Source organism: Nannospalax galili, unplaced genomic scaffold, assembly GCF_000622305.1.
Source record: "Nannospalax galili isolate Female #2095 unplaced genomic scaffold, S.galili_v1.0 scaffold286, whole genome shotgun sequence".
Lineage (NCBI taxonomy): Eukaryota > Metazoa > Chordata > Mammalia > Rodentia > Spalacidae > Nannospalax > Nannospalax galili.
The window spans coordinates 11,085,100-11,107,240 of record NW_008359442.1 but is presented as its reverse complement, the minus strand read 5'-3'; the positions used below and the strand labels follow the sequence as shown (position 1 = coordinate 11,107,240).

Genomic DNA, 22,141 nt, shown 5'->3' with positions numbered 1-22,141 from the left:
TTTTGAGACAGGATCTCCCTATAGCCCCAGCTGTCCTGGAACTCACTATGTAGACCAGGCTGGCCTTGAACTCACAGAGATCTACCTGCCTCTGCCTCCCAAGTGCTGGGATTAAAGGCATGCACCACCACACCTGGCTGTTCATTTGTTTTCTAAGAGCGTATGACGTACAGCCCAGAAAGGTGTCATAGAATTTCACTGGAACAACATTTTACCAATTCGTTCCACAACTCACACTTGCAAACACCATTCCACTTGTCCCTTTAGAGAATCTAAAACAACTCTGCTTCACTCTTAGCTGTTTGGCACTAGTGTCAGGCTATTGTTATTTCCTAAGTTATGTTCTAGAAGTATCTACTGATAGGTTCTAATAAATTAGAATACAGTTCTCATCGTTACTCTGCCCACCATTCCTCTCCTTTCCGCTGAAAATTGTATTTCAAATCATTCATCACTTGTTACCGAATGAATATTATTCCTCACAGAGTCAAGTAACACAATGATTTCTTTCCTTGCATAGCCTTTTGTTTTACCTGGAGTTAAAAGGTGCTTTATTTTTTCATTTGCATATGTTCTTATGCATGTTTTCTTTTTTATTATTTTTATTTTAAGTGTACGAGTGTATTGCCCGCATGTATGTGAATGCACCCATGTCGTGCAATGCCACGGAGGTTAGAAGAGGGTATTGGATTCCCCTGGAACTGGAGTTAAGGTCAGTTCTTAGTTGCCATGTGGGTGCTTGGAATCAAACCCGGGTCCTCTGCAAGAGCAGTCAGTGCTCTTAACTGCTGAGCCAGCTCTCCAGCCCTGTGCATGTTTTCTTAATTTCACATCTATGGTGGCCAGCTATTCTTGAGTTCCTTTTTCCTTAGAAATAGTTCTCCTAGAGTCCTCAGTTCAGACTTGTTTCCTGATCAACCCGCTGCAGAGTGGCCATCTTGGGACATCTCTTCACTACTCTCTTAGAGCCCATGCCTTCTTCTCTATGGATTCATTCCCTTGTTTTGCTGTGTTTTATCACTTGTAGCATCTTTTTAGAAAAAATGATTTATTTTTATTTGTACAAGCTTTTGATTTCTGGTGTGTTTATTGGTTGTGTGTGTAGTGCCCACGAAGGCCAGAAGAGGATGACAGAGCCGCCTTCTGGGTGCTGGGAGTAGAACCTGGGTCCTCTGGAAGTACAGCATAGTGCTCTTATTCCCTCAGCCACCTCTCCAGCCCCACTTGTAGCATTGTTTATTTATTTATTTACTTACTTGTTTTTTATGTGTATGAGAGTATGCCCGCATGTATGTAAGTGCACCCATGCCTTGCAGTGCCCACAGAGGAGAGAAGAGGGTGTTGAATTCCTCTAAAACTGGAGTTATGACTAGTTGTTAGCCATCATGTGGGTATTGGGATTGGGACCCAGAACAACCAGTGCCTTAACCGCTGAGCCATCTCTCCAGCACTGTTGTAGCATCTTTTAAAAGAGCATTTGGGCCAGGCATGGTGTCGCACATCTTTAATCCCAGCACTCAGGAGGCAGAGGCAGCGGATCTCTGTGAGTTCAAGGCCAGCTTGGTCTACATAGTGAGTTCTAGGGCAGCTGGGGCTACAGGGAGACCCTGTCTCAAAAAGACCAACAATAAAAAAAGAGCATTTGGGAGGTGATTTTATGTATCTTTTTTTTGTGTTTGAGATGTTTGGTGGAGACCACAGGACAACCTAGGGTGTTGATCCTGCCGTCTGCCTTGAGACAGGGTTTGTTTATTCTTCGCTTCTGCATATACGAAGCTAGCTGACTCGCAAACTTCTGAGGATTCTTCTTTTTCCACCTCCCATCTTGCCATAGCAAGCACTGAGATTGCAGGTGTGTAATGTTGTGCCCAGCTTTTTAAAAAAATGTGTATGAGTGTTTTGCCTGCATATATATGGTAATGCCTGCAGAGTCCAGAAGAGGATGTCACATCCCCTGGAACTGGAGTTATAGACAGTTGTTAACTGTCATGGGATGCTGGGAACCAAACCTAGGTCCTCAGCAAGAGCAGCCAGTGCTCTTAACCACTAAGCCATCTCTTCGGGCCCCATTGTGCCCAACTTTACACAGGTTCTGGGGATTCAAACTCAGGTCCTCATGTTTGTGAGGCAATCACTTTACTCATGGAGTCAGCTCCCTGACTTCCAAAAATTTTTTTCTTTTAATTTTATCACGGTGGTTAACTTGGCTGAACATAGATTTTCAGGTTGAATGTTAATGTTCTTTCTCATCTCTCTGTAGACAGTAACTATACTTCTAAAGAAAACTTGCCCTTCTAGTCGCTGAATTATCTTAAACCAGGTTTCTATGCTCTGTTAATCTATCTCTATCATCTTTAGTGGTTTTGCCCACATGCCTGGTAGAAACTCTGGGTATATGTGTGGGATATATTGAAATTAGGCAACCCAATGGCCATCTAGTGTTCTTCCTAGGGTCAGGATGTAGTGCTCTTTCCTCTGGGCTTACTGAGATTTTCCAGAGGGGAAAACTCCATTGATCTTTTTATTTATTTATATTTTATTCTATTTTTTGCAACAGGGTCTCCCTGTAGCCCCAGCTGGCCTGGAACTCACTATGCAGACCAGGTTGGCCTCAACCTCACGGAGATCCACCTGCCTCTGCCTCTCCAGTGCTGGGATCAAAGGCATGCACCACCATGCCCAGCTTTCATTGATCTTTTCTTTTTTAATATTTTATTATTTTTATGTGTATGTGCATGAGTGTATTGCTTGCATGCATGTGAGTGCACCCGTGTCATGCAATGCCGTGGAAGTCAGAAGAGGGCTTCAGATTCCCCTGGAACTGGAGTTAAGGACGGTTCGTAGCCACCATGTGGGTGCTGGGAATCAAACCCGGGTCCTCTGCAAAAGCAGTCAGTGCTCTTAACTGCTGAGCCTTATCTCCAGCCCCTCCATTGATCTTTTTTTAACTTCTTCTTCTTGGTGGGTGAAGGGAGGAGTGGCAAGATGTTGAATATTGAATTCAGGGTCCTTTGCAAACTAGGCAAGTACCACTCAGCTATACCTCTAGCCTCAGCTATATACATGTAATTACCAGTAATTACATGTAATCCAGGCTGTCCTGAACTCCTGGGCTCAAGCAGTCCCCCTGTCTCTGCCTCCCAAGTGGCTGGAAGGCATATGCTGTTGTGCCAGTTCCACCAATCTCTGGCCCAAGGGGAAAATGTTCAATGGTCAGCATGCCACATGAAGAGGGGGGTTAGGATCTAAATCAAATCACTCTGCACACAGTTTTCATTAATTCCCTCGTTTTGAACTTTACATCCCCTCCAAGTGGAGGGACAAATGGGCACCACATAAATCAGTGGACTTTGACCCAGATCAGCTTCTACTATCTGAAGACCCTAAGCAAGGTGTTTGATCATGCTTATTCCCTAGGCAGGACAGCTTATAGCCCAAGTTTTGAGGTCATTATGGGCTAGGTCTAAGTCTTGACTCTGCCTTTAATAATCATGTGACTTTAGGCAATTAATTTCCACTTGCTGGCTTACCAAATAAAAATGATACATAAATACTACCTCATCAAGTCATGATGAAATGAGACACAGTCTATGCCCTGCATTATACTGTGCCTAGAACCAGAAACCAGGCATCGCAACCACTGACAATACCGACCTTAGTGTAATTGGTTTATGAAGCTCCTTCCGGTTCTGAGTCCCTAACATTTCTATAACTGTGATGTTGATTTCTAGAAAAAAAAAAAACTTAAACTAAATAATAATGCCAGCCACACGAATTTTTCAGATAAAAGCTGAATTCTAATGACCTAAGCATAAAAATGAATGTGTTTATCACCAAGCTTAAGGCAGGCTCTGTAGCAAGCACCGCTCTGCAAGCACGCGCATACTGCAGACCATTGTCTTCCAGGGCTGGATCAAAGGACTGTGCTCTGCAGTTTACAAGTTTATGGATCTAAACCAAACCCACACGTCTGCTGTAGGAATGCATGCTCAGGAAAGACATGAATCACAGCCCTGGGCTAATTCTTTGCCTTGGAACATTTTCTATGAAAGTATTCTTTTCACTTTTTTGAAGGATAGGATGTCCCAGATTAGTGATTTGCTTTTATTTAGAAAAAGGAATGGGTGAGGGGCTCCAAAAATCTCCATGAAAGCAGCATTCTTGAACACTGGCATGAAATGTTAGAGTCACCTGTCTTATGGTATTTCACACGTTAATGTGGCTGTGTAACTCAGGAACATTGTGCCATCATACCTGGCCATCTTTTTAGAAGATATGGAACATTCAAAAAAAGGAGCCACTTCCAAGTTGAGAGAGAGGGAAATACTGGGTGTCACTGTCTACTAAAACAGTGGCACGAAGAAGATATATCCAAGGTGATAGTGAAGGAATGTTCCAGAACGACCACTCATGAAGCTAGGAATTCAGTTTAGATTGCAAGAAGGTGACAGAATGTTCTGGGAGAAGGGAATGTCTTTCCAGAGGAGGAAAAAAAATAAAAGCAACTGATGGATTCTCTGATGCATTTGACTATTACTGGGAAGAATTTCTTGTTTTCTTGAAAAGTTGGCATCCTTAACAAACTAAACTAAACAAAATTAAAAGTTATTGACTTCAAGAAAATGAAATATATAAATGATAACATAATTATATATAAAATATAAATTATATATAAATATATCATTGTACTATATGGCTTGATAGGGAACAAAATTTAAATGTACCAAATACTATACATTGACATAAAAATTATAATGCAGCTGGGTGTGGTGGCGCACGCCTTTAATCCCAGCACTGGGAAGGCAGAGGCAGGCGGGATCTCTGTGAGTTCAAGGCCAGCCTAGTCTACATAGTGAGTTCCAGGACAGCTGGGGCTACAGAGAGACCCTGTCTCAAAAAGACAAAAAAAAAATTATAATGCAATTATTGGGGGTATGGAGGGCATGTATATGGAGGGAGATTTGAGAGCTACAGGTTTGTATTCCGTGCACAGAACTAAGCAATCATGCTTAAATTTTTTTAAAAAAAAGTTGTATAAGGCTGTTGTTTAGAAATACAGATGATGATACCAAAAGAACCAGCTATGAGAGTTAGAGATGACTGTCCTCAGGAAGTGGATGTAGGAGGAAGAAGCAGAGCTGAGCCCTGCTGTCTGTTGTACTCCATGGCTCCAACTGACATTTAACCACATATGGGTACTGTTTTGGGTGAGAATAAAAATATTTTAAAAAATCATGTTTGATCATTTTTTTCAGCCTGATGGCCAGTCAGATACTGTCACTGCATAGGGAATAATGTGTTTTTAAGCAATTTTTATATAGATAAATGACAACTGTAATATCTGTACCATGTAAACATTGTAGAACAGCTGGAGCAATGACTCAGCCATAAACAGCATTTACTGCACTTCCAGAGGAGTAGGGTTCTGTACCAAGCTCTCACACTGGGTAACTCATAACTGCTTGTGACTCCAGCTTCAGGGACTCTGATGCCGTCTTCTGGGCTCTGTGGGCACCCCCACACTCATGGCATACATTCACATAGACATACACAGATACAAACAAATAAAAACTAATATAAAATGTTTTTAAAAGATAAGTTAATAAATACATTGCCTTATAGTTATCATTTTTTGTGTAAGAACACTAAAAGTTTATTTTTCCAATGATTTCCAGCAGTACAGTATATTGTTATTAACAACAGCTCTCTCTCTCTCTCTCTCTCTCTCTCTCTCTCTCTCTGGTTCTGGTACTGATGACTGAACCAGCCAAGTGCTGTACCACTGGGCTATACCTCCAGCCCTATACCATATATTTCTTGAAAAAAAAAAAACAGCTAAGGAGATGAACATTTTCTTCTATAACTTTCCATAAATGAGTTAGTCATACTGAACTTCCCAGAATACATATTTTAAATATATTGTTATGGTTTATACCTGAACTATCTCTCATGGTCTCATATTTTGGATGCCCAGTCCCCAGCTGATGGAACTATTTTGGAGGCTGTGGAGCTTTTAGGAGGTAGATCCTGGCCGGTGCAAGTGGATCACTTGGGGCAGGCCTTTGAAGGGGAAACTCTAGTCTAGTGCTCTGCTTCTTGGTCTATGCCACATGGAGACCCACCATCACAAGCTCCTGCTCCCATGGACCACTGATGGAGCTGCCACCACCAATGTACTATCCCATCATGATGAATTGAAATCCCTCTGAAACTCTGAGCCCCTTAAATTGTTCTGGTCAAGCATTTTGTCATTGCAATATGAAAAGTACCCAACACGTTAAAAAAAATACTGAGAACTGGGATCATTGCTGAGATAAACCTGGTCATTTGATGCTGAAGTTTTTGGGACTGGTTTGTGAGAACAAAGTGGAAGAGCATGGGGCTTTAGGCCCTAGGATCTGTAAACAGTTTAATGGGCCATTCTGGTGGGAATTGGGAAAAACAGAACATAATAAAAATGAAGTCAGTGGGCTGGAGAGATGGCTCAGCAGTTAAGAACACTGGTTGCTCTTGCAGAAGACCTGGGTTCAAATCCCAGCACCCACATGGCAGCTAACAACTGTCTGTAACTCCAGTCCCAGGGGATCCGACATCCTCTTCTGACCTCCAAGGGCATTGCATGACACGGGTGCACTTACCTACATGCAGGCAACACACACATACACATAAAATAAAAATAATAAATAATTTTAAAAAAATGAAGACAGTAGACTGCAATTTCAGATGGGAACAGGGTCCTATCAGGAAAAACAGACTAGTGGTCATTTCCATTAAATTTTAGGGGTGGGAGGGGAATCGACAACATTCTCCCCCGTGTCCTGAAAATTTGAATGAGACCAAATTAAAAAGGAATAGGCTCATTAATTTGGCAGAAGAAATTTCAGAACAGTAGTATCCAGGCTATAGCATGGTTGCAGCTGGCTGCTCCTTAGCTAGGTTTACAATGAAAGAGACTGAAGGGCTGAACAGGATTTGGAAAGTTTGCAGTTTAGCAAGAGAAGGAGTCTGAGTACAGCTGAAGTCAGAGGTCAGGCAAGTACTGCAGACACAACAGCAGTAGGTGTTGAAGAGATCACTGCCGCTGAAGAGAAGCCATGTACTTTGCATGAGGTCAATAGGGAAGGTGCTTTGAGACCAAGACTCTGCCTACTGAAAGATCCAGGGTGCAAAACTAAAAAGTGTTTGAAACACTTTTATTTAAAAAGAGTCACAGTGCCTTGTTGGAAGAGAGTTGCCTAGGGAAATGTTTTTCCAGATTCAGTCACAGAAATACTCAGAGGCCACTGCACCTATAATCCAAGACTGCAAAACCTTGGTGTTGATCACGCACATCTGGTTTTGTAGGCATGCAGAGAGGAAAGTGATGGAATCAACAAAGCTTGCACCAAGGTTCCAGAGAAAAGCTTGGGAGGAGGCCAGGCAATGTGTAACAAGGTTGCATTCCTTACATGTAGCCCTTGACAAGGCTGTACATGAAACTGTGAAAGGGAAGCCTAAGCTGTAGTAGAGACCCCAAAATGCTGGAGCTGTCAGGAATGTGGGATGTCTGCCAAGGAAAGCTGCGGAGTTGCTGTAAAGAGCTGAGGTCACATGAGCTGCACATGTGGGGGTTGTAGAAGTGAGGGAATCCAAATCTACCAGAGCTCAGATGATTCCATTACCTACTCAATATGTTCATTCTGGGTTTTGGTCTTGCTTTGGTCTAATCTTTCTTTTCTATACCCCAATTCTTCCCTTTGGAATGGGACTGTTACCCTATGCCATTGTATATTGGGAATATGTAACTTGAATTTTTATTTTACTGGGGCTCACAGTGAAGAGTTTGCCTTGAGTGTTCAAAGAGACTTTGAACTTTTGAACAGTATTGGGACCATTGAGATTATGGGGCAGGCAGAGGTTGGTTGAAGTTGGACTAAATGCATTTTACATGCTGAGATGGCCATGAATCTTAGGAGGCCAGGGAAAGAATATCATGGCTTGAATGTGAAATGTCCCCCCACAAGCTCATATATTAGATGCTCAGTCTCCAGCTTGTGTCACTATTTTGAAGGGACAGACCTTTGCATGTTATTCCCACTTCTGGTTTTGGCCTGTTCTTTCTGCTTTCTAGCTGGCCATGATATGAACAAGATGCTGTAGCATGCTTTTACTACCATGAACTCTGCCTGGCCCTTCCCACCACAACACTCTAAAACTTCTGAAACTGTGAGCCAAAAAAAAAATCCTTTCCTCATCCTAGTTATTTTTGTCAGGTATTTTGTTATAGATATGTAGACTGTAGCTAATATGGTTATGATGGTTTGAGTGAGAATGCCCCACCCCCGCCATCAGATCCAAGAATTTGAACACTTACTTGGTCCCTGGGTGTTGGCACTGTTTGGGAGGGTCATGGAACTTTTAAGAGGAGTCATATATTAGCTACTTTTCTGTTGTTGTGATAAAAAAAAAAATCATGACCAAGGCAGCTTATAAAAGAAAGAGTTTATGCCAGGCATGGTGGTGCATGCCTTTAATGCTAGCACTGCTGCCTGCAACATACATCTTTAGCTTGGGCTGGTACTACTCCCTATATAAAACTCTTCCTTAGCAGATAGCTCACAGCTCTAGCATCTCCAACATCTTAGGGTCTCTATTGCCAACCAGGCTTGACCTTCACAGTTTCACACAATGGCTTCTTGGCCTATCCGGGTCTCCTTTATGCAGGGTCTCCTCTGCTTTACTTTACTTTGCCTCAATAGCTCTTTGAAACCCAGGAGGAAGAATCACTGACCCACGTCCCTTGTGCATCTTTTGATAGCCACATTCCGTTTCCAGTCTGGTCTGTCTGCTTCCTGTGCCTGCTTGAAGATGTGAGCTCTCGGTTTTCTGCTCCAGCTGCCTCCTGCCATGACAGACTCTTTTTTTTTTTTTTTTTTTTTTTTTTTTGGTCTTTTTTGAGAGAGGATCTCCCTGTAGTCTCAACTGACCTGTAGACCAGGCTGGCCTTGAACTCACAGAGGTCTGCCTGCCTCTGCCTTTGGAGTGCTGGGATTAAAGTCGAGTGCCACCATGCCTGGTCTTGACAGACTCTTATCCCTTCGGAACCAATATGCTCAGTAAACTCTTCCTTTTTTTTTTTTTTTTGGTCTTTTTTGAGACAGGGTCTCCCTGTAGCCTAGAACTCACTATGTAGACCACGTTGGCCTCGAACTCACAGAGATCTGCTTGCCTCTGCCTTCGGAGTGCTGGGATTAAAGGCAAGTGCCACCATGCCTGGTGTAAACTCTTCCTTTTATAAGTTGCCTTAGTCATGGTTTTTCATTCACAGCAACAGAAAAGTAGCAAAATACAGAAGTATATATCAATTACCTTAATCATAGCTTATTATGCAAGCAAAATGATAATGCCTAGTTTAAAAATCAAATTTGTCAGCCAGGCATGGTGGTGCATGCCTTTAATCTCAGCACTTGGGAGGCAGAGTCAGGCGGATCTCTGTGAGTTCAAGGCCAGCCTGGTCTACATAGTGAGTTCCAGGACAGCTGGGGCTACAGGGAAACCCTGTCTCAAAAAGACCAAAAAAAAAAAAAAATCAAATTTGTCCAGCACAATGGTGCACGCTTTTAATCCCAGCACTTGGGAGGCAGAGGCAGGCAGATCTCTGTGAGCTCGAGGCCAGCTTGGTCTACATAGTGAGTTCCAGGCAAGCTAGGGCTACAGGGACCAAAAAAAAAAAAAAAATCAAATTCATCATAAGTTAATTGTCTACATTTTACTTACAGGAGTGAAATAGTTAGGTGGGAATCTTTGAACTGTAGAACGAAATACGAAGCTCCTGTATTAAAAAAAAAAGTCAAGAAAAAATGGCTTTCTAAATCTATTTTTTAATTTTTTTTTATTTTTTATGTGTATGAGTGTTTTGCCTACATGTATGTAAGTACACCCAAGCATGCAATACCTGCAGAGGCCAAAAGAGGGCATTGGATCCCCTCCTGGAGTTAAGGATGGTTGTTAGGCACCATATGGGTGCTGGGAACCCAACTTTAGTCCTCTGTGAGAGTAGCCAATTCAGTGGTTAACCAGTGAACCATCTCTCCAACCCCATAAATCTATTTTTTGAAGTAAAGATCTTTGTCAACTTATTCCTTACCTCTCATTAAATATTTAAAAATGCTAATCTGAGGGCTGGAGAGATGGCTCAGTGTAAGAGCATTTATTGCTTTTACAGAGTAATTGGGTTCAGTTCCCAGCACCTACATGGAAGTTCAGAGCCACCAATAACTCCAGTTCCAGGGGATCTGATGCCCTCTGCAGGTACCAGACACACATGTGGTACACATACATACATGCAGGTAAACACTCATACACATAAAAAAGTAATAATCTTTTTTTTTTTAAACTGCTAATCTAGATATTAAGTGAATCAATGAGGTTTAAAAGCCATAAGCGTGAGAGGGAGTAGGAGGACATGGGAGGAGTTCGTGGGGACCTACAGGGGATAGAAATAATGCAAAGATGATATTCAGGCATGAAATTCTCAAAAACAAGAAAAATTAAAAATTGAAAAAAGCCATAGGTGTCCATCTATAACTACATGTGTAAGTGTAAGACATGAATGAGATAATCCAAAGTAACAATAAGTTTATAATTACCTGGAAGTGGTCTTGGGAACTGGTTCAGGAAGTATCTCGTATTGCCCCGGGGAAAGCCGAAGTGACTACACAGAAGGGATAAAGACACAATAACAGATTAATACAGCTCACAAGCTCGCTGTTGTCTGTCACTTATCACCTTTGATTTCATGTCCATGCAACATTTCATCAGGTAGTCTCTACTAGTGAAAAAGGTCCACTTTCAAAATTGGACCTTTAAAACAGTCAGCACGTATTTACTTTCCATGGTGAATTTTATAGGCAATATGCTTGAGATATGTGGGAAAATGTCATTTAATTAACCAAATTTGTTCATGTATTAGATTCAACAAATCAATTGGACCATGTGTTGTCTGTCCTTTGAGCATAGCCCAGTACTGGAGATGGAAAACAAGGTGGTAAGATGGATCTGGTCCATGACCAGCTGGGGTGAGAGGCATGTCCAGAAACATTGTAGTTAGATGAAAAATATGGAAAGTAGAGAGAATAAATCCAACAGTGTGGTCTAGAGTTAATCAAAATGATGTGATTGGGCTGGCGAGATGGCTCAGTAGTTAAGAGCGCTTACTGATCAATCACAAGGACCAGAGTTGGGATCAGAGCACCTACAGGCCTCACAAACATTTAAGTCTAGCTCCAAGAATCCAATGCCCCTCTTCTAGCCTGTGCAGGCACCTCTGTACATGTATACATATACAGACACATGAACACATATAAGTAAAATAAAATCTTCTAAAAACTGTTTAATGCTGAGATTTGAGGGAATGTTGGAGATCACTGCCCTGTTTGAACTCTCCAGAAAGCATGCTTGACTATATGTGCAGTGTCCCTTATGTTTATGTTTAGATTAGATAACAAATTATGACTTGTTTACACTGGTGTATGAACATCTGCTCTGTACCTTACAAACCACATTTGTTGCTGATTGTTTCTTTTTTGTTTTTTTAATATTCTACTTATTTTTACTTTATGTGGTGAGTGTATTGCTTGCATGTATGTAAGTACACCCATGTTGTACAATACCTGCGGAGTTCAGAAAAGGGTGTCAAATCCTCTGGAACTGGAGTTTGGACAGTTGTTAGCTGCCATATGGGTGCTGGGAATTGAACCCAGGACCTCTACAAGAGCTGCCAGTGCTCTTAACCACTAAACCATCTCTCTAGCCCTGCTAATTGCCTCTTGAGCTCCTATAGAGGTATGTCCTTTGATCTGCATACAATTTGTTCCTGAATGCCCACTTAAAGCATACCATCCCTGTGAATAAAACCTTGAGAGTTAGAGACTCAGTGCTCTTTGTTCTACAGAACAGGGAGCCTCCTGATCCCTAGCTTTCTTAAACATTAAATTGTCCATGTATGATATTTTATTATTAGATACCTTGCCATCCCTCTTTGTGCCCACCATTACCCAGGACATAGCAAGGAAGGATTTTGGCAAGGACAGGACTTTCCCTAGCAGAGCCGAGGAGAATATGCCTGGGAGGAAGAGCCTTCCATATGAATAGGTCTCTCTGCATGTCTTAATTACTTGTCCCATTGCTGTGATATAATACCCTGACAAAACCAACTTAAGGGACAAAGTGTTTATTTTTGCTCACAGCTCCAGAGGTTTACACTTCACCATGATGAGGGAGATATGGAAGCAAGCAGGGAAGGCATGGTGGCAGGAAGAGGCTGGCTGGTCACGTTGCATGGACTCAGGAAGCAAAGAGCAATGAATGAATGCATACTACTGCTCAGCTCCCTTTCTCACTTACACAGTTCAGGATCCCAGCCAGGGAATGGTGCCGCCTATAGTGGGTAGGTCTTCCCACTTCAATGAACACAATCAAGACAGTCCCTTACAGGTATGTCCAGAAGCCCATCCCCCAGGTGATTCTAGAGTCAGTCAAATTGACAGTGAACACTAACCATCACACTGCCCATCCCATCAGTGAACTTGCTGCAAACTATCTGGCTGTTGTCCCTGTATCTGTAGGTGTCAGTTCAGAGATAAGAGAAGCAAGAGGTGTCAGGACCTGGTGAGGTAGAGAAGAGGGAGGGAGGAGGGAGAAGGGAGGAAGAAGGGTTAGAGGGAGCTTCAGAGCTCCCAGGGCTGTAGGAGCTGGCAGGGAGGAGTTGCATTATAAAATTCTAAGAAGACTGCTTCCTGGAGTGACAGTGTCCCTCCTGTGACTCTCACATCAGGTTTTCAAGAAGCAGTGCTGCTTGCCTTTGCTGAGCATGAAGTGTCCTTAGCCTAGCATCACCTGCCACGTGGAAGTTCGGTTATTGCATTTCACCCTGTGTCTCCAACGATACTAAACCATTTTGATTGTAGAGGCAGCTTCTTTTGGATAGAGTGAAAACAGTAAATACAAATTTGATGAAAAAATAAACACATTGTCTTAGTGCATCTGTGCCTTGTTTATTCCCCAAAGAACAAAGGTATTTTTGTATCATACAGCAGAAGCCCAGAGACATATTTTATGCAAGGATCTTTCTTGGGTCTCTCTCTCTCTCTCTCTCTCTCTCTCTCTCATCAGAGAGAGCAGAGCAGAGGAATACTCCTAAGGGGCTCAGACTGTTGCCTGACCTTTCCACTGTTCAGATAGATCTGGATAGATGGTGGCTCACACCTGATACTGCACTGCTAGTCAAGGGCATGAACTGATTCCTCCTCCTCCCTCTCCCTCTCCCTCTCCTCCTTTATTTTTTTGAGATAAGGTCTCCTGTAGCCCCAGCTGACCTGGAGCTCACTATGTAGACCAGGCTGGCCTCAATTTCAGAGATCCACCTGCTTCTGCCTCCTGAGTGCTGGGATCAAAGAGTACACCACCACACCTGGTTGCAGCCCTATTTCTTGGTAATGGTTATATGGATATTTGCTTTCTATTTACTTCAAACTGTGTATATAGGTTCACCCTTGCTCTGTCTCCTTCACATAGGAGGAGAAAGGAGAGATCAGAAAATGGGACAGGGCTTAAAGTAGCTGTTTGTTCATCTATGCTCAGCAATCCATGTAAGATTTTTGTAACAGTATTATGCTTGATGAACTTACATTGATGCCTTACTAGCACCCAAAGCTCAAAACTGCATCAAGGTTCACTCTTGTACATTCTCTGAGTCTGGACAGATGCACAATGACATGTACATGTACATACATCTCCACCATTATAGATCAGAGTTTCTCCTGCCCTAAAAATCACCTGTGCTGTACATATTCATTCCTCTTCCCCCATAACCCCTGATCTATTGCCCTCATGGTTTTGCCTTTCTCTGATGTCATATGGAGACAAAGTAGGGTAGCCTAACTCCCTTGTCAAGATTTGTCTCTAGGATGTAAGTTGTTTTCAAAGATGCTTCCACCAATGACTCCTCCTCTAAGCTGTCCTGCAACACTTGGTGTGAACAATTTATCTGAACTGGACCAATATATGACCTTCCTGGGGTAATGGTTGTGAGACTTTCCATCCTCATTGGTGAGCCAAATGCAGACAGACTCAAACCAGTGCACATGACCAGACTGCCACAAGGGCAAAAACCAGGTGCCTGGAGCAAAGAATTGACAAAAAGTTAAAGTGTGTGTGGTATGTGTTCTTCTTGTATGCGTATGTTGTATGTGTTCTTCTTGTGTGTGCACGTATGTGTGGAGACCAGAAGTCAACATCAGGGATCTTCCTCAATGGCTTTCCACCTTATTTTTTTTGAGACAGGGTCTCTCATTGAGCCTAGAGCTCACCAATTGGCTTTACTGGCTGAGTGTTTTTCTACCTTCTGGCTTCTTCCAGAATTTTTGCTTTTCTATTTTTTATTTCTCTGGGAAACTCCACAGATCTCCCTTGCCTCTGTCTCTCAGTATTGGGGTTACAGATGTGAATTTCAAAAATTTTTCTTTCTTCTTTTATTTACCTATTTTTGTCTTATGTGTAAGTGCACCCATGTTGCACAGTGCCCACAGAGGCCAGAAGAGGGTATCAGATCCCCTGGAATTGGAGTTACAGACAGTTGTCAGCCACCATGGTAGGCTCTGGGAACCGAACCTGGGTCCTTTGCAAGAGCAGCCAGTGCTCTTAGCTGTTGAGCCATCTCTCCAGCCCCAGTTTCTTTTTCTTTTTTCGTATGAGTGCTGAGGATCCAAACTCATGTCCTCCTCCTTGAGCAGTGGGCATTTTACCAAATGAACCATCTTCCTTGTCCCTGACAAATTTTTAATATTTCTTGTAAAGCATGTCTACTAATAGTAAATTTCCTCAATTTTTGCTTGTCTAAGTTTTTATTTTTCATTCACTTTTATAAGATTGTTTCCCAGGGTACAGAATTCTAGGTTGGTGGCTTTGTTCCCTCTGAACAGTTGAACACTTCATTCTTGCTTCTTCTTGTTAGCAAAGTGTCTACCAAGAAGTTGGGCAGAATGCTTAGCTTGGTCCTGGGTGGATGTTTTTCCACCTCTGTCTTCGTCCAGAATTTTTAGTTTATCTTTTATTTTCTGTGATTTGTGTATATTGTAGTTTTGTTTTGGCTTGGCATTTATCCTGCTTGCTTCCTAGGTCAGTGTTTGGTATTGGACACTAGTGTGAGAAACTCTGTCATAATTCTTTCAAATATTCTTCTCTTATTCCCATTGTGCACATTTTACACATTTGCAGTTGTTTTTGATATTCTGGATTTTTCAGTCTTTACTCTCTTTACTTTTCAGTGCTAGAGAATTCTACTGACATACCCTCGATCTTGGAGACCCTTTCTCAGCCATGTCCATTGCGGTGGTAAGCCCATGGAAGGCATTCTTCACCCACTTCAGTTTTTCTCCCCCCTCCCCCCCTCCTCCTTCTTTTTTTTTTTTTTTTTTTTCTTCCCCCCCCCCCCCCCCCCCCCCTTTTTTTTTTTTTTTTTTTTTTTTTTTGTCTTTTTGGTCTTTTTTGAGTCAGGGTCTCCCTGTATCCCCAGCTGTCCTAGAACTCACTAGGTGGACCAGGCTGGCCTTGAACTCACAGAGATATGCTTGCTTCTGCCTCAGTGTTTCTTTCTTAAGGTTTCATTTTATTTATCTGTGTGTGTGTGTGTGTGTGTGTGTGTGTGTGATGTGCATGTATAAATGCAGATGTGCACATGCCACAGCATATGTGATTAGAGGACAACTTTGAGCTGGTTCTCTCCTTCCACCATATAATCCAGGGATCCAACTCTGGTTGTCAGGCTTATGTGGTAAGCACCTTTCCTCCCTGAGCCATCATCTAGCTGGCCTGTTTCAGAGATTTTGGTCCCTAGTATTACCTTTTGGTTCTCTTAGGATTTCCATCTCCTCTCTATATTGTTCATCTTGTGTGATGCCTACTTGGTCCTTAAAATCTACAGCAAATTAATCACAGGTTTTTTTTAGTTACTGATAAGAAAATTCCAACATCCCTGCCATGCCTATTTGCAATGTTTACTCTCTCTTCAAACTGTTTTTGTTTTTTCCTTTTTGGTTTCGTTTTGGGTTTTTTGAGACAGGGTCTCTATGTATTCCTGGCTGACCTGGATCTCACTATGTAGACCAGGTTGGCCTCAGACTCACAGAGATCCTCCTGCCTCTGTCTTCTGAATGCTAAGACTGAAGGTGTACACCACCACGCCCAGCTCAAATTTTTTTTTATTATTTTTATTTTATATGTATAAGTGTATTGCCTGCATGCATGTAAGTGTACCAGTGTCGTGCAACTCCCGAAGACATCAGAAAAGGGTGTCAGATCCCTTGGAACTGGAGTTACAGGAGGTTGTTAGCTACCAAGTAGGTACTGGGATTTGAATCCAGGTCCTCTGTAAGAGCAGTCAGTGCTCTTAACTGTTGAGCCATCTCTCCAGCCCCATGACTGATACATTCTTAAATAAGAAATTACTGTGGTCTTTGGTAGAAAATAATATTAATTTTCAACATACAAAGACACAATTCTTTGATATGAACTTTTGCTTGCTATTTAATAATATGAGAAACAGAAAAAAAAAAAAAAATCCAAGCAGGTCTAAATTGGGCTATTGTACTTTTAAAACGCTTAAAAACTCTTTCTAAAATTTTCTAAGTCAGAAGAAAGTGTGAGAAAGATGAAAAAGAATAAGCATTTCAGTAAGGCACAACACGATCGAAATAAGGGAGCAAAAACATTTGCATGTTTGTGAAAGATAGTTCACATGTAAAGAGGCCAGAAAATAACTGTGGTTTTTGCCATGTACTTTTTTTTTCTTCATATCCAAACATGACCTACTGGGTGAAAAAAGCTGCTATAAACAGACCTTTAGTGATATGGTGGCAAGGTGTGCGGGGAGGGTATGTCCTAGAGTCCTATAATTAGATCTTGGTCTTTTAGTGAAGCTGCACCTCTCTCTGAACTTTTCACAAGCTTTTCTCAGTAAAGTTCCTCTTAGGAGGAACAGGATCAGGTAGAACAGTTTCTCCTGAGGACAGGCCTTGTTAAAGTGTTCTGTGTACCAAAATAGTCATGTTGTGTGTATCCCATGTCAGTCCCCATCCCTGTCCCCAGCATGCCCCTCACTCCCTCCCAGCAGAGGCGTGAAGGTATTTTTCTCTGACATTTACTATGAGAACCTGGTTGAGCTAGAGTTAAACCTCACAAAAGCATACGGGCTCCTATGTTGGAAGCCTCCTGATGCTTTTAACTATCAGACTTGTCCAACACTGAGTCTCTAGCCATTCATCACTTACAGTTCTGGTGTCCCTGACTCATGGTGCCCGTGGAGGGAACTAGTCATGGGTTTCCACTCTGGTAAGTCATGATACTCTGTACCTTTCTGCCAACACTCCAGCTCTGGGAGCAAGTTTGCCCTGTGGCCTCACTTCTATCATGGACCTAACAAGAGTTATTTTTCAGTTTGCTTAGCCTTTTTTAAAAAATTTACATTTAGCCCAGTGTGGTGGCGCATGTCTTTAATCCCAGGACTTGGAAGGCAGAGGCAGGCAGATCTTGGTGAGTTCAAGGCCAGCCTAATCTACATAGCAAGTTCCAGGCCAGCTGGGGCTACAGGGAGACCCTGTCTCAAAAAGACGGGGAAAAAAATTTATATTTCATCCAGGGGATCTAACACCTCTTTTGGCCTCCACAGGCTGTGTACAACATGGGTGCACTTACATACATGAAAGCAATACACTCATACACATGAAAAAATAAAAATAATAAATAAAAAAATTTTGCATTTTAGGGGTTGGAGAGATGGCTCAGCAGTTAAGAGCACTGGCTGTTCTTGCAGAGGACCCAAGTTGAGTTCTTAGCACCGACAGAGCAGCTAACAACATCCATAATTTTAGTTCCAAGGGATCTGATACAATCTTCTGGCCTCTGTGGGCATTGTATGATACAGGTGCACTTACATATGTGCAGGCAAAACACTCATACACACAAAATAAATACAATTTTTTAATTTACTTTTTTTTCATTTTTGTATATGTAATATGTGTACATGTGAAAGTCAGAAGACAACTTGTAGAAGTATGTTCTCTCCTTCCACCATGTGGGTTCCCAGAATTGAGCTCAAGTCATCAGGCTTGGCAGCAGGCACTTAACTTTACCTGCTGAGTCACCACCCCCTATCCATGCTGGAACTTTGACTGGCTATATCTTGTACAAGTAGCAATAGCCTCACTGAGTGCAATGACAATGTCATGTCCAAAAGACAGCACTTTACAGCAATCTTCCCATCCTCTGGCTTTTACATTCTTCCCACCTCCTCTTCCACAATGTCCCCTGAGCCTGGGTTGGAGACTGATACTGATATCCTATTTAGGTCAGAGTCACTCATTCTCAGCACTTTGATCAGTTATGAGTCTCTGGATTAACCTTTGCCTACTGCAAAATAGAAGTTTCTCTGACCAAGACTGAGGGCATCACTGATTAATTTATAATAAATATTTAGAAGGCCACTGTATTAAATTCCTTTTTGTTGTTGTTATTGGTCTTTTTGAGACAGGGTCTCCCTATAGCTCCTGCTGCCTGGCACTCACTATGTAGACCAGGCTGGCCTCAATCTCACCTGCCTCTGCCTCCCGAGTACTGGGACTAAAGGCATGTGACACCACGCCTGACCATGAAATTCTTAAAGAATCAATAAAGATATATATAGATCTATCTATCTATCTATCTATCTATCTATCTATCTATCTATCTATCTATATTTTAAGGCTGTTTTGACAACATGATCATTTAGCAAAGCAATAAGATTTCCCTCCCTGCAGTCACTGCCAGCAGCGGCTGCTCCTCCATTCTCACAGGTGCCGCTCCTTCATTCTCACGGGCATTGAGGCTGCTCCTCCACTCGCCTTGGCTGAGGGCGCTCTTCTGCCTGCCCTGGACTGAGACCACTGTTCTGCTTGCCCTGTGCTGAGGCAGCTCTTCTGCTTTCCCTGTGCTGCCTCCTGTCGTCGCCACTTCTGCTTGGTCCCTGACCCCAGGGCTGGTGAGGAGGCTGTGTCAGCAGAGCCGCATTCAGACACAGGAGACCAGGTTCAGTGACACAGGTCTGGTTTATTGTAGGAAGGCACAAGCTTATATAGGGGTAGTGGTCCAATCACAGCACAGCAAGTAGGATACCTCATTAGCATAACAGGTTTAGCATCCTATCACAGTACAGCAAGTAGGATACCTTATTAGCATAACAGACTTAGCGTCCTATTAGCACAACAGACTTAACGTCCTATCACAGAATAGTGGGTAGGATACCTCATTAGCATACTGGGTTTCAGATTACAGAGCCTAGATTCCTGGAAACCATGTGACCCTGACTGTTGCAATATCTAAGTGTTGCAGTTTTGGATTCCAAGGGTGGTGATTAGGGAGTGGTGAGCTCTAGGCATCACTCTCATGATCTGCGAATGGCTCCAGCAGTCAGGCCGTTGCCCCGGGCCTGCTGTATGGCTGTCAATAAGACTTTCACCCTAGGCTCAAGCCTGTCTCCCACACCTCCCAACCAGGGCCTATCACCTCCCCAGCTTTTGACCAAATTTACAGTACCAGGCATGAATTTCTTCCTCTGGAGCAGGCTTAAACTACAACCAGAAAGTGGTTGGTTATCCCCACAACCTTCATGCCACTACTGCACCAGTGGGCACATCTTGCCTGGCAGGTCAGAGTTGTATCATGCAGAGTCCTGTGCTGGGCAAGACCACTGATGTCTTTTCTCCCTCAGCAGCTGCATAGCATCTTCTAGCACTATGAAAGCTATCCAGGAGGAAGGAAGTTTCCTGGTCAGTTACAGGTTGGTTTCTCTCTGTCCTACAACCATAACATGTTTTGTCTTCAGCAATATATCTTACCTTCTAGTTACAGTGGGCAACCAAGAGCAATGGCAACAGCCTGGTTTTTTTTTTGTTGTTGTTTGTTTAGAGACAGGGGCTCACATATGCAGGCCTTGAGTTTACCTTGCTAGGTAAGGATGACCTTGAACTTCTGATCCTTCTGTTTCCACATCCTGAGTGCTGGGATTCCAAGCCTGTACCACTGTGACCAGATTCAAAGTGCTGGGGACAAAACCCAGGGATTTGTGTATGTTAGGCAAGCACTCTACCAACTGAGCTACATCTCCAACCCCAGTTTTAACTTGTCAGGATGGAGTTGCAACTCTAAGCTACTTACATACAGAACTGGAAACCAGAAGTCTGTATGACATTATTTTGGGAACCCAGGCACTTAAATAGATAAGGCAGAAGGAAACAGATTTCCCATTCCTTGGAAGCCGCATCTGAATAATCACATGATGAATGACCAAGGGGCAGCAGGTGCAGTATTCTAGGTACTCATGGTAGCAGTTTCACTGCATGTCTCTTCTGAGGAGCAAAAGCATCATAGGACTAATAGAAACATCAAGGACCCCAGATCAGATGTCTTTAAGTCTGAGAAGTACACTATACAGAGGACTTTCCCCGAAAAAAAGCCTAGCCAACAATACCAAGGATGCTGTTCTTTTAAAAAAAGATTTATTGGCCGGGCGTGGTGGCGCATGCCTTTAATCCCAGCTCTCAGGAGGCAGAAGCAGGCAGATCTCTGTGAGTTCAAGGCCAGCCTGGTCTACTTAGTGAGTTCCAGGACAGCTGGGGCTACAAGGAGACCCTGTCTCAAAAAGACCAAAAAAAAAAAAAAAACCCTTTTAGCCGTGAGAAAGGGATACATAAGATGCCCTGGATCTGGAGTGTTACAGACGATTGTTAGCTGCCATGTGGGTGCTGGGAACTGAACCCAGGCCCTCTGCAAGAGCAACCAGTGCTCTGAACTGCTGAGCCAGTTCTAAAAAAAAAAAAAAAAAAAAAAAAAAAAAAAAAAAGATTTATTTATGTGTATGTGTGTATGTCTGTATAAATGTATGCCACGTGTGTGCAGGTGCCCATGGAGGTCAGAAGAGGGCATTAGAGCCTCTGGAGCTGGAGTTAAAGGCAATTGCGAGCCATCCAATGTGGGTGCTGGGACCCCAACTCAGGTCCTCTGGAAAAGCAGTATGTGCTCTTAACTGTTGATTGGGGCCAGGGTTTTTTTTTTTTTTTTTTTTTTTTTTTTTTTTTTTGTCTCCCTGTAGCCTCAGCTGTTCTGGAACTCCCTCTGTAGACCAGGCTGACCTCAATCTTGCAATCATCTGCCTGCCTCTGCCTCCTGAGTGCTGGGATTAAAGGCGTGTACCACCACGCTCGGCAAGGATATGGTTCTTAATTTTACCATTACCTTGTGGGGGTTTTTTTTTTTTTTTTTTTTTTTTTTTTTTTTTTTGTCTCCCTGTAGCCTCAGCTGTTCTGGAACTCCCTCTGTAGACCAGGCTGACCTCAATCTTGCAATCATCTGCCTGCCTCTGCCTCCTGAGTGCTGGGATTAAAGGCGTGTACCACCACGCTCGGCAAGGATATGGTTCTTAATTTTACCATTACCTTGTGGCTGCCGGTGATAGCACTTTACCCCAGTCCCTGACATAGAGTCTTTGTGTCTTTGTTTCCATTTTGAACTTTCCAGACATGTTTGTATATGACAATCACAGCTTTACCTTGATGTGAAATTTAACCTCAAAAAAAAAAAAAATCTGCTAAACAAAGTAACTTTGATGGCCATATTCTTTTCATTTAAATGAACAATGAATATTTTAATAGAAGATTTACATTCAGCTCTTTTTCTAATATTCAACTCTTGGGCGCTCAAGATGAGTGGCACCCTCCCCACCCAACCAGGTGCTATCTATTCAGTCAAGAAAAGGCTCAGCCTGGTTGCCTCCTGTTGACCTAAAACAGACAGGAGGCAGCAAGTTCATTTCCTGCTGCACTCTGTGAGCTTCACCTTTTATTTATTTATTTGCTTATTATTTTTATTTCATGTGTATGCACGTATTGCCTGCATGTAGGTAAGTGCACCATGTCTGGCAATGCCCGTGGAGTACAGAAGAGGCTGTCGGATCCCCTGGAACTGGAGTTATGGACAGTTGTTAGCTTCCCTGTGGGTGTTGGGATTCAAACCCAGGTCTTCTGCAAGAACAACCAGTGTTCTTAACCGCTGAGCCATCTTTCCAGTCCGTCTA

General features: G+C 42.7%; 1 protein-coding gene across 1 annotated transcript in view; it reads right to left on the bottom strand.

The window, feature by feature from the left end:
- The window catches only part of Stpg4 (sperm-tail PG-rich repeat containing 4), a 60,496-nt gene that overhangs the window by 26,165 nt on the left and 12,190 nt on the right, over positions 1-22,141 (bottom strand). The window contains exons 4-5 of the mRNA XM_008823052.3: positions 10,629-10,693; positions 9,757-9,811 (exon numbers count right to left, since the gene is read on the bottom strand). Coding sequence (XP_008821274.1) covers positions 9,757-9,811; positions 10,629-10,693 — 120 coding nt within the window. The remainder of the gene's footprint in view (positions 1-9,756; positions 9,812-10,628; positions 10,694-22,141) is intronic.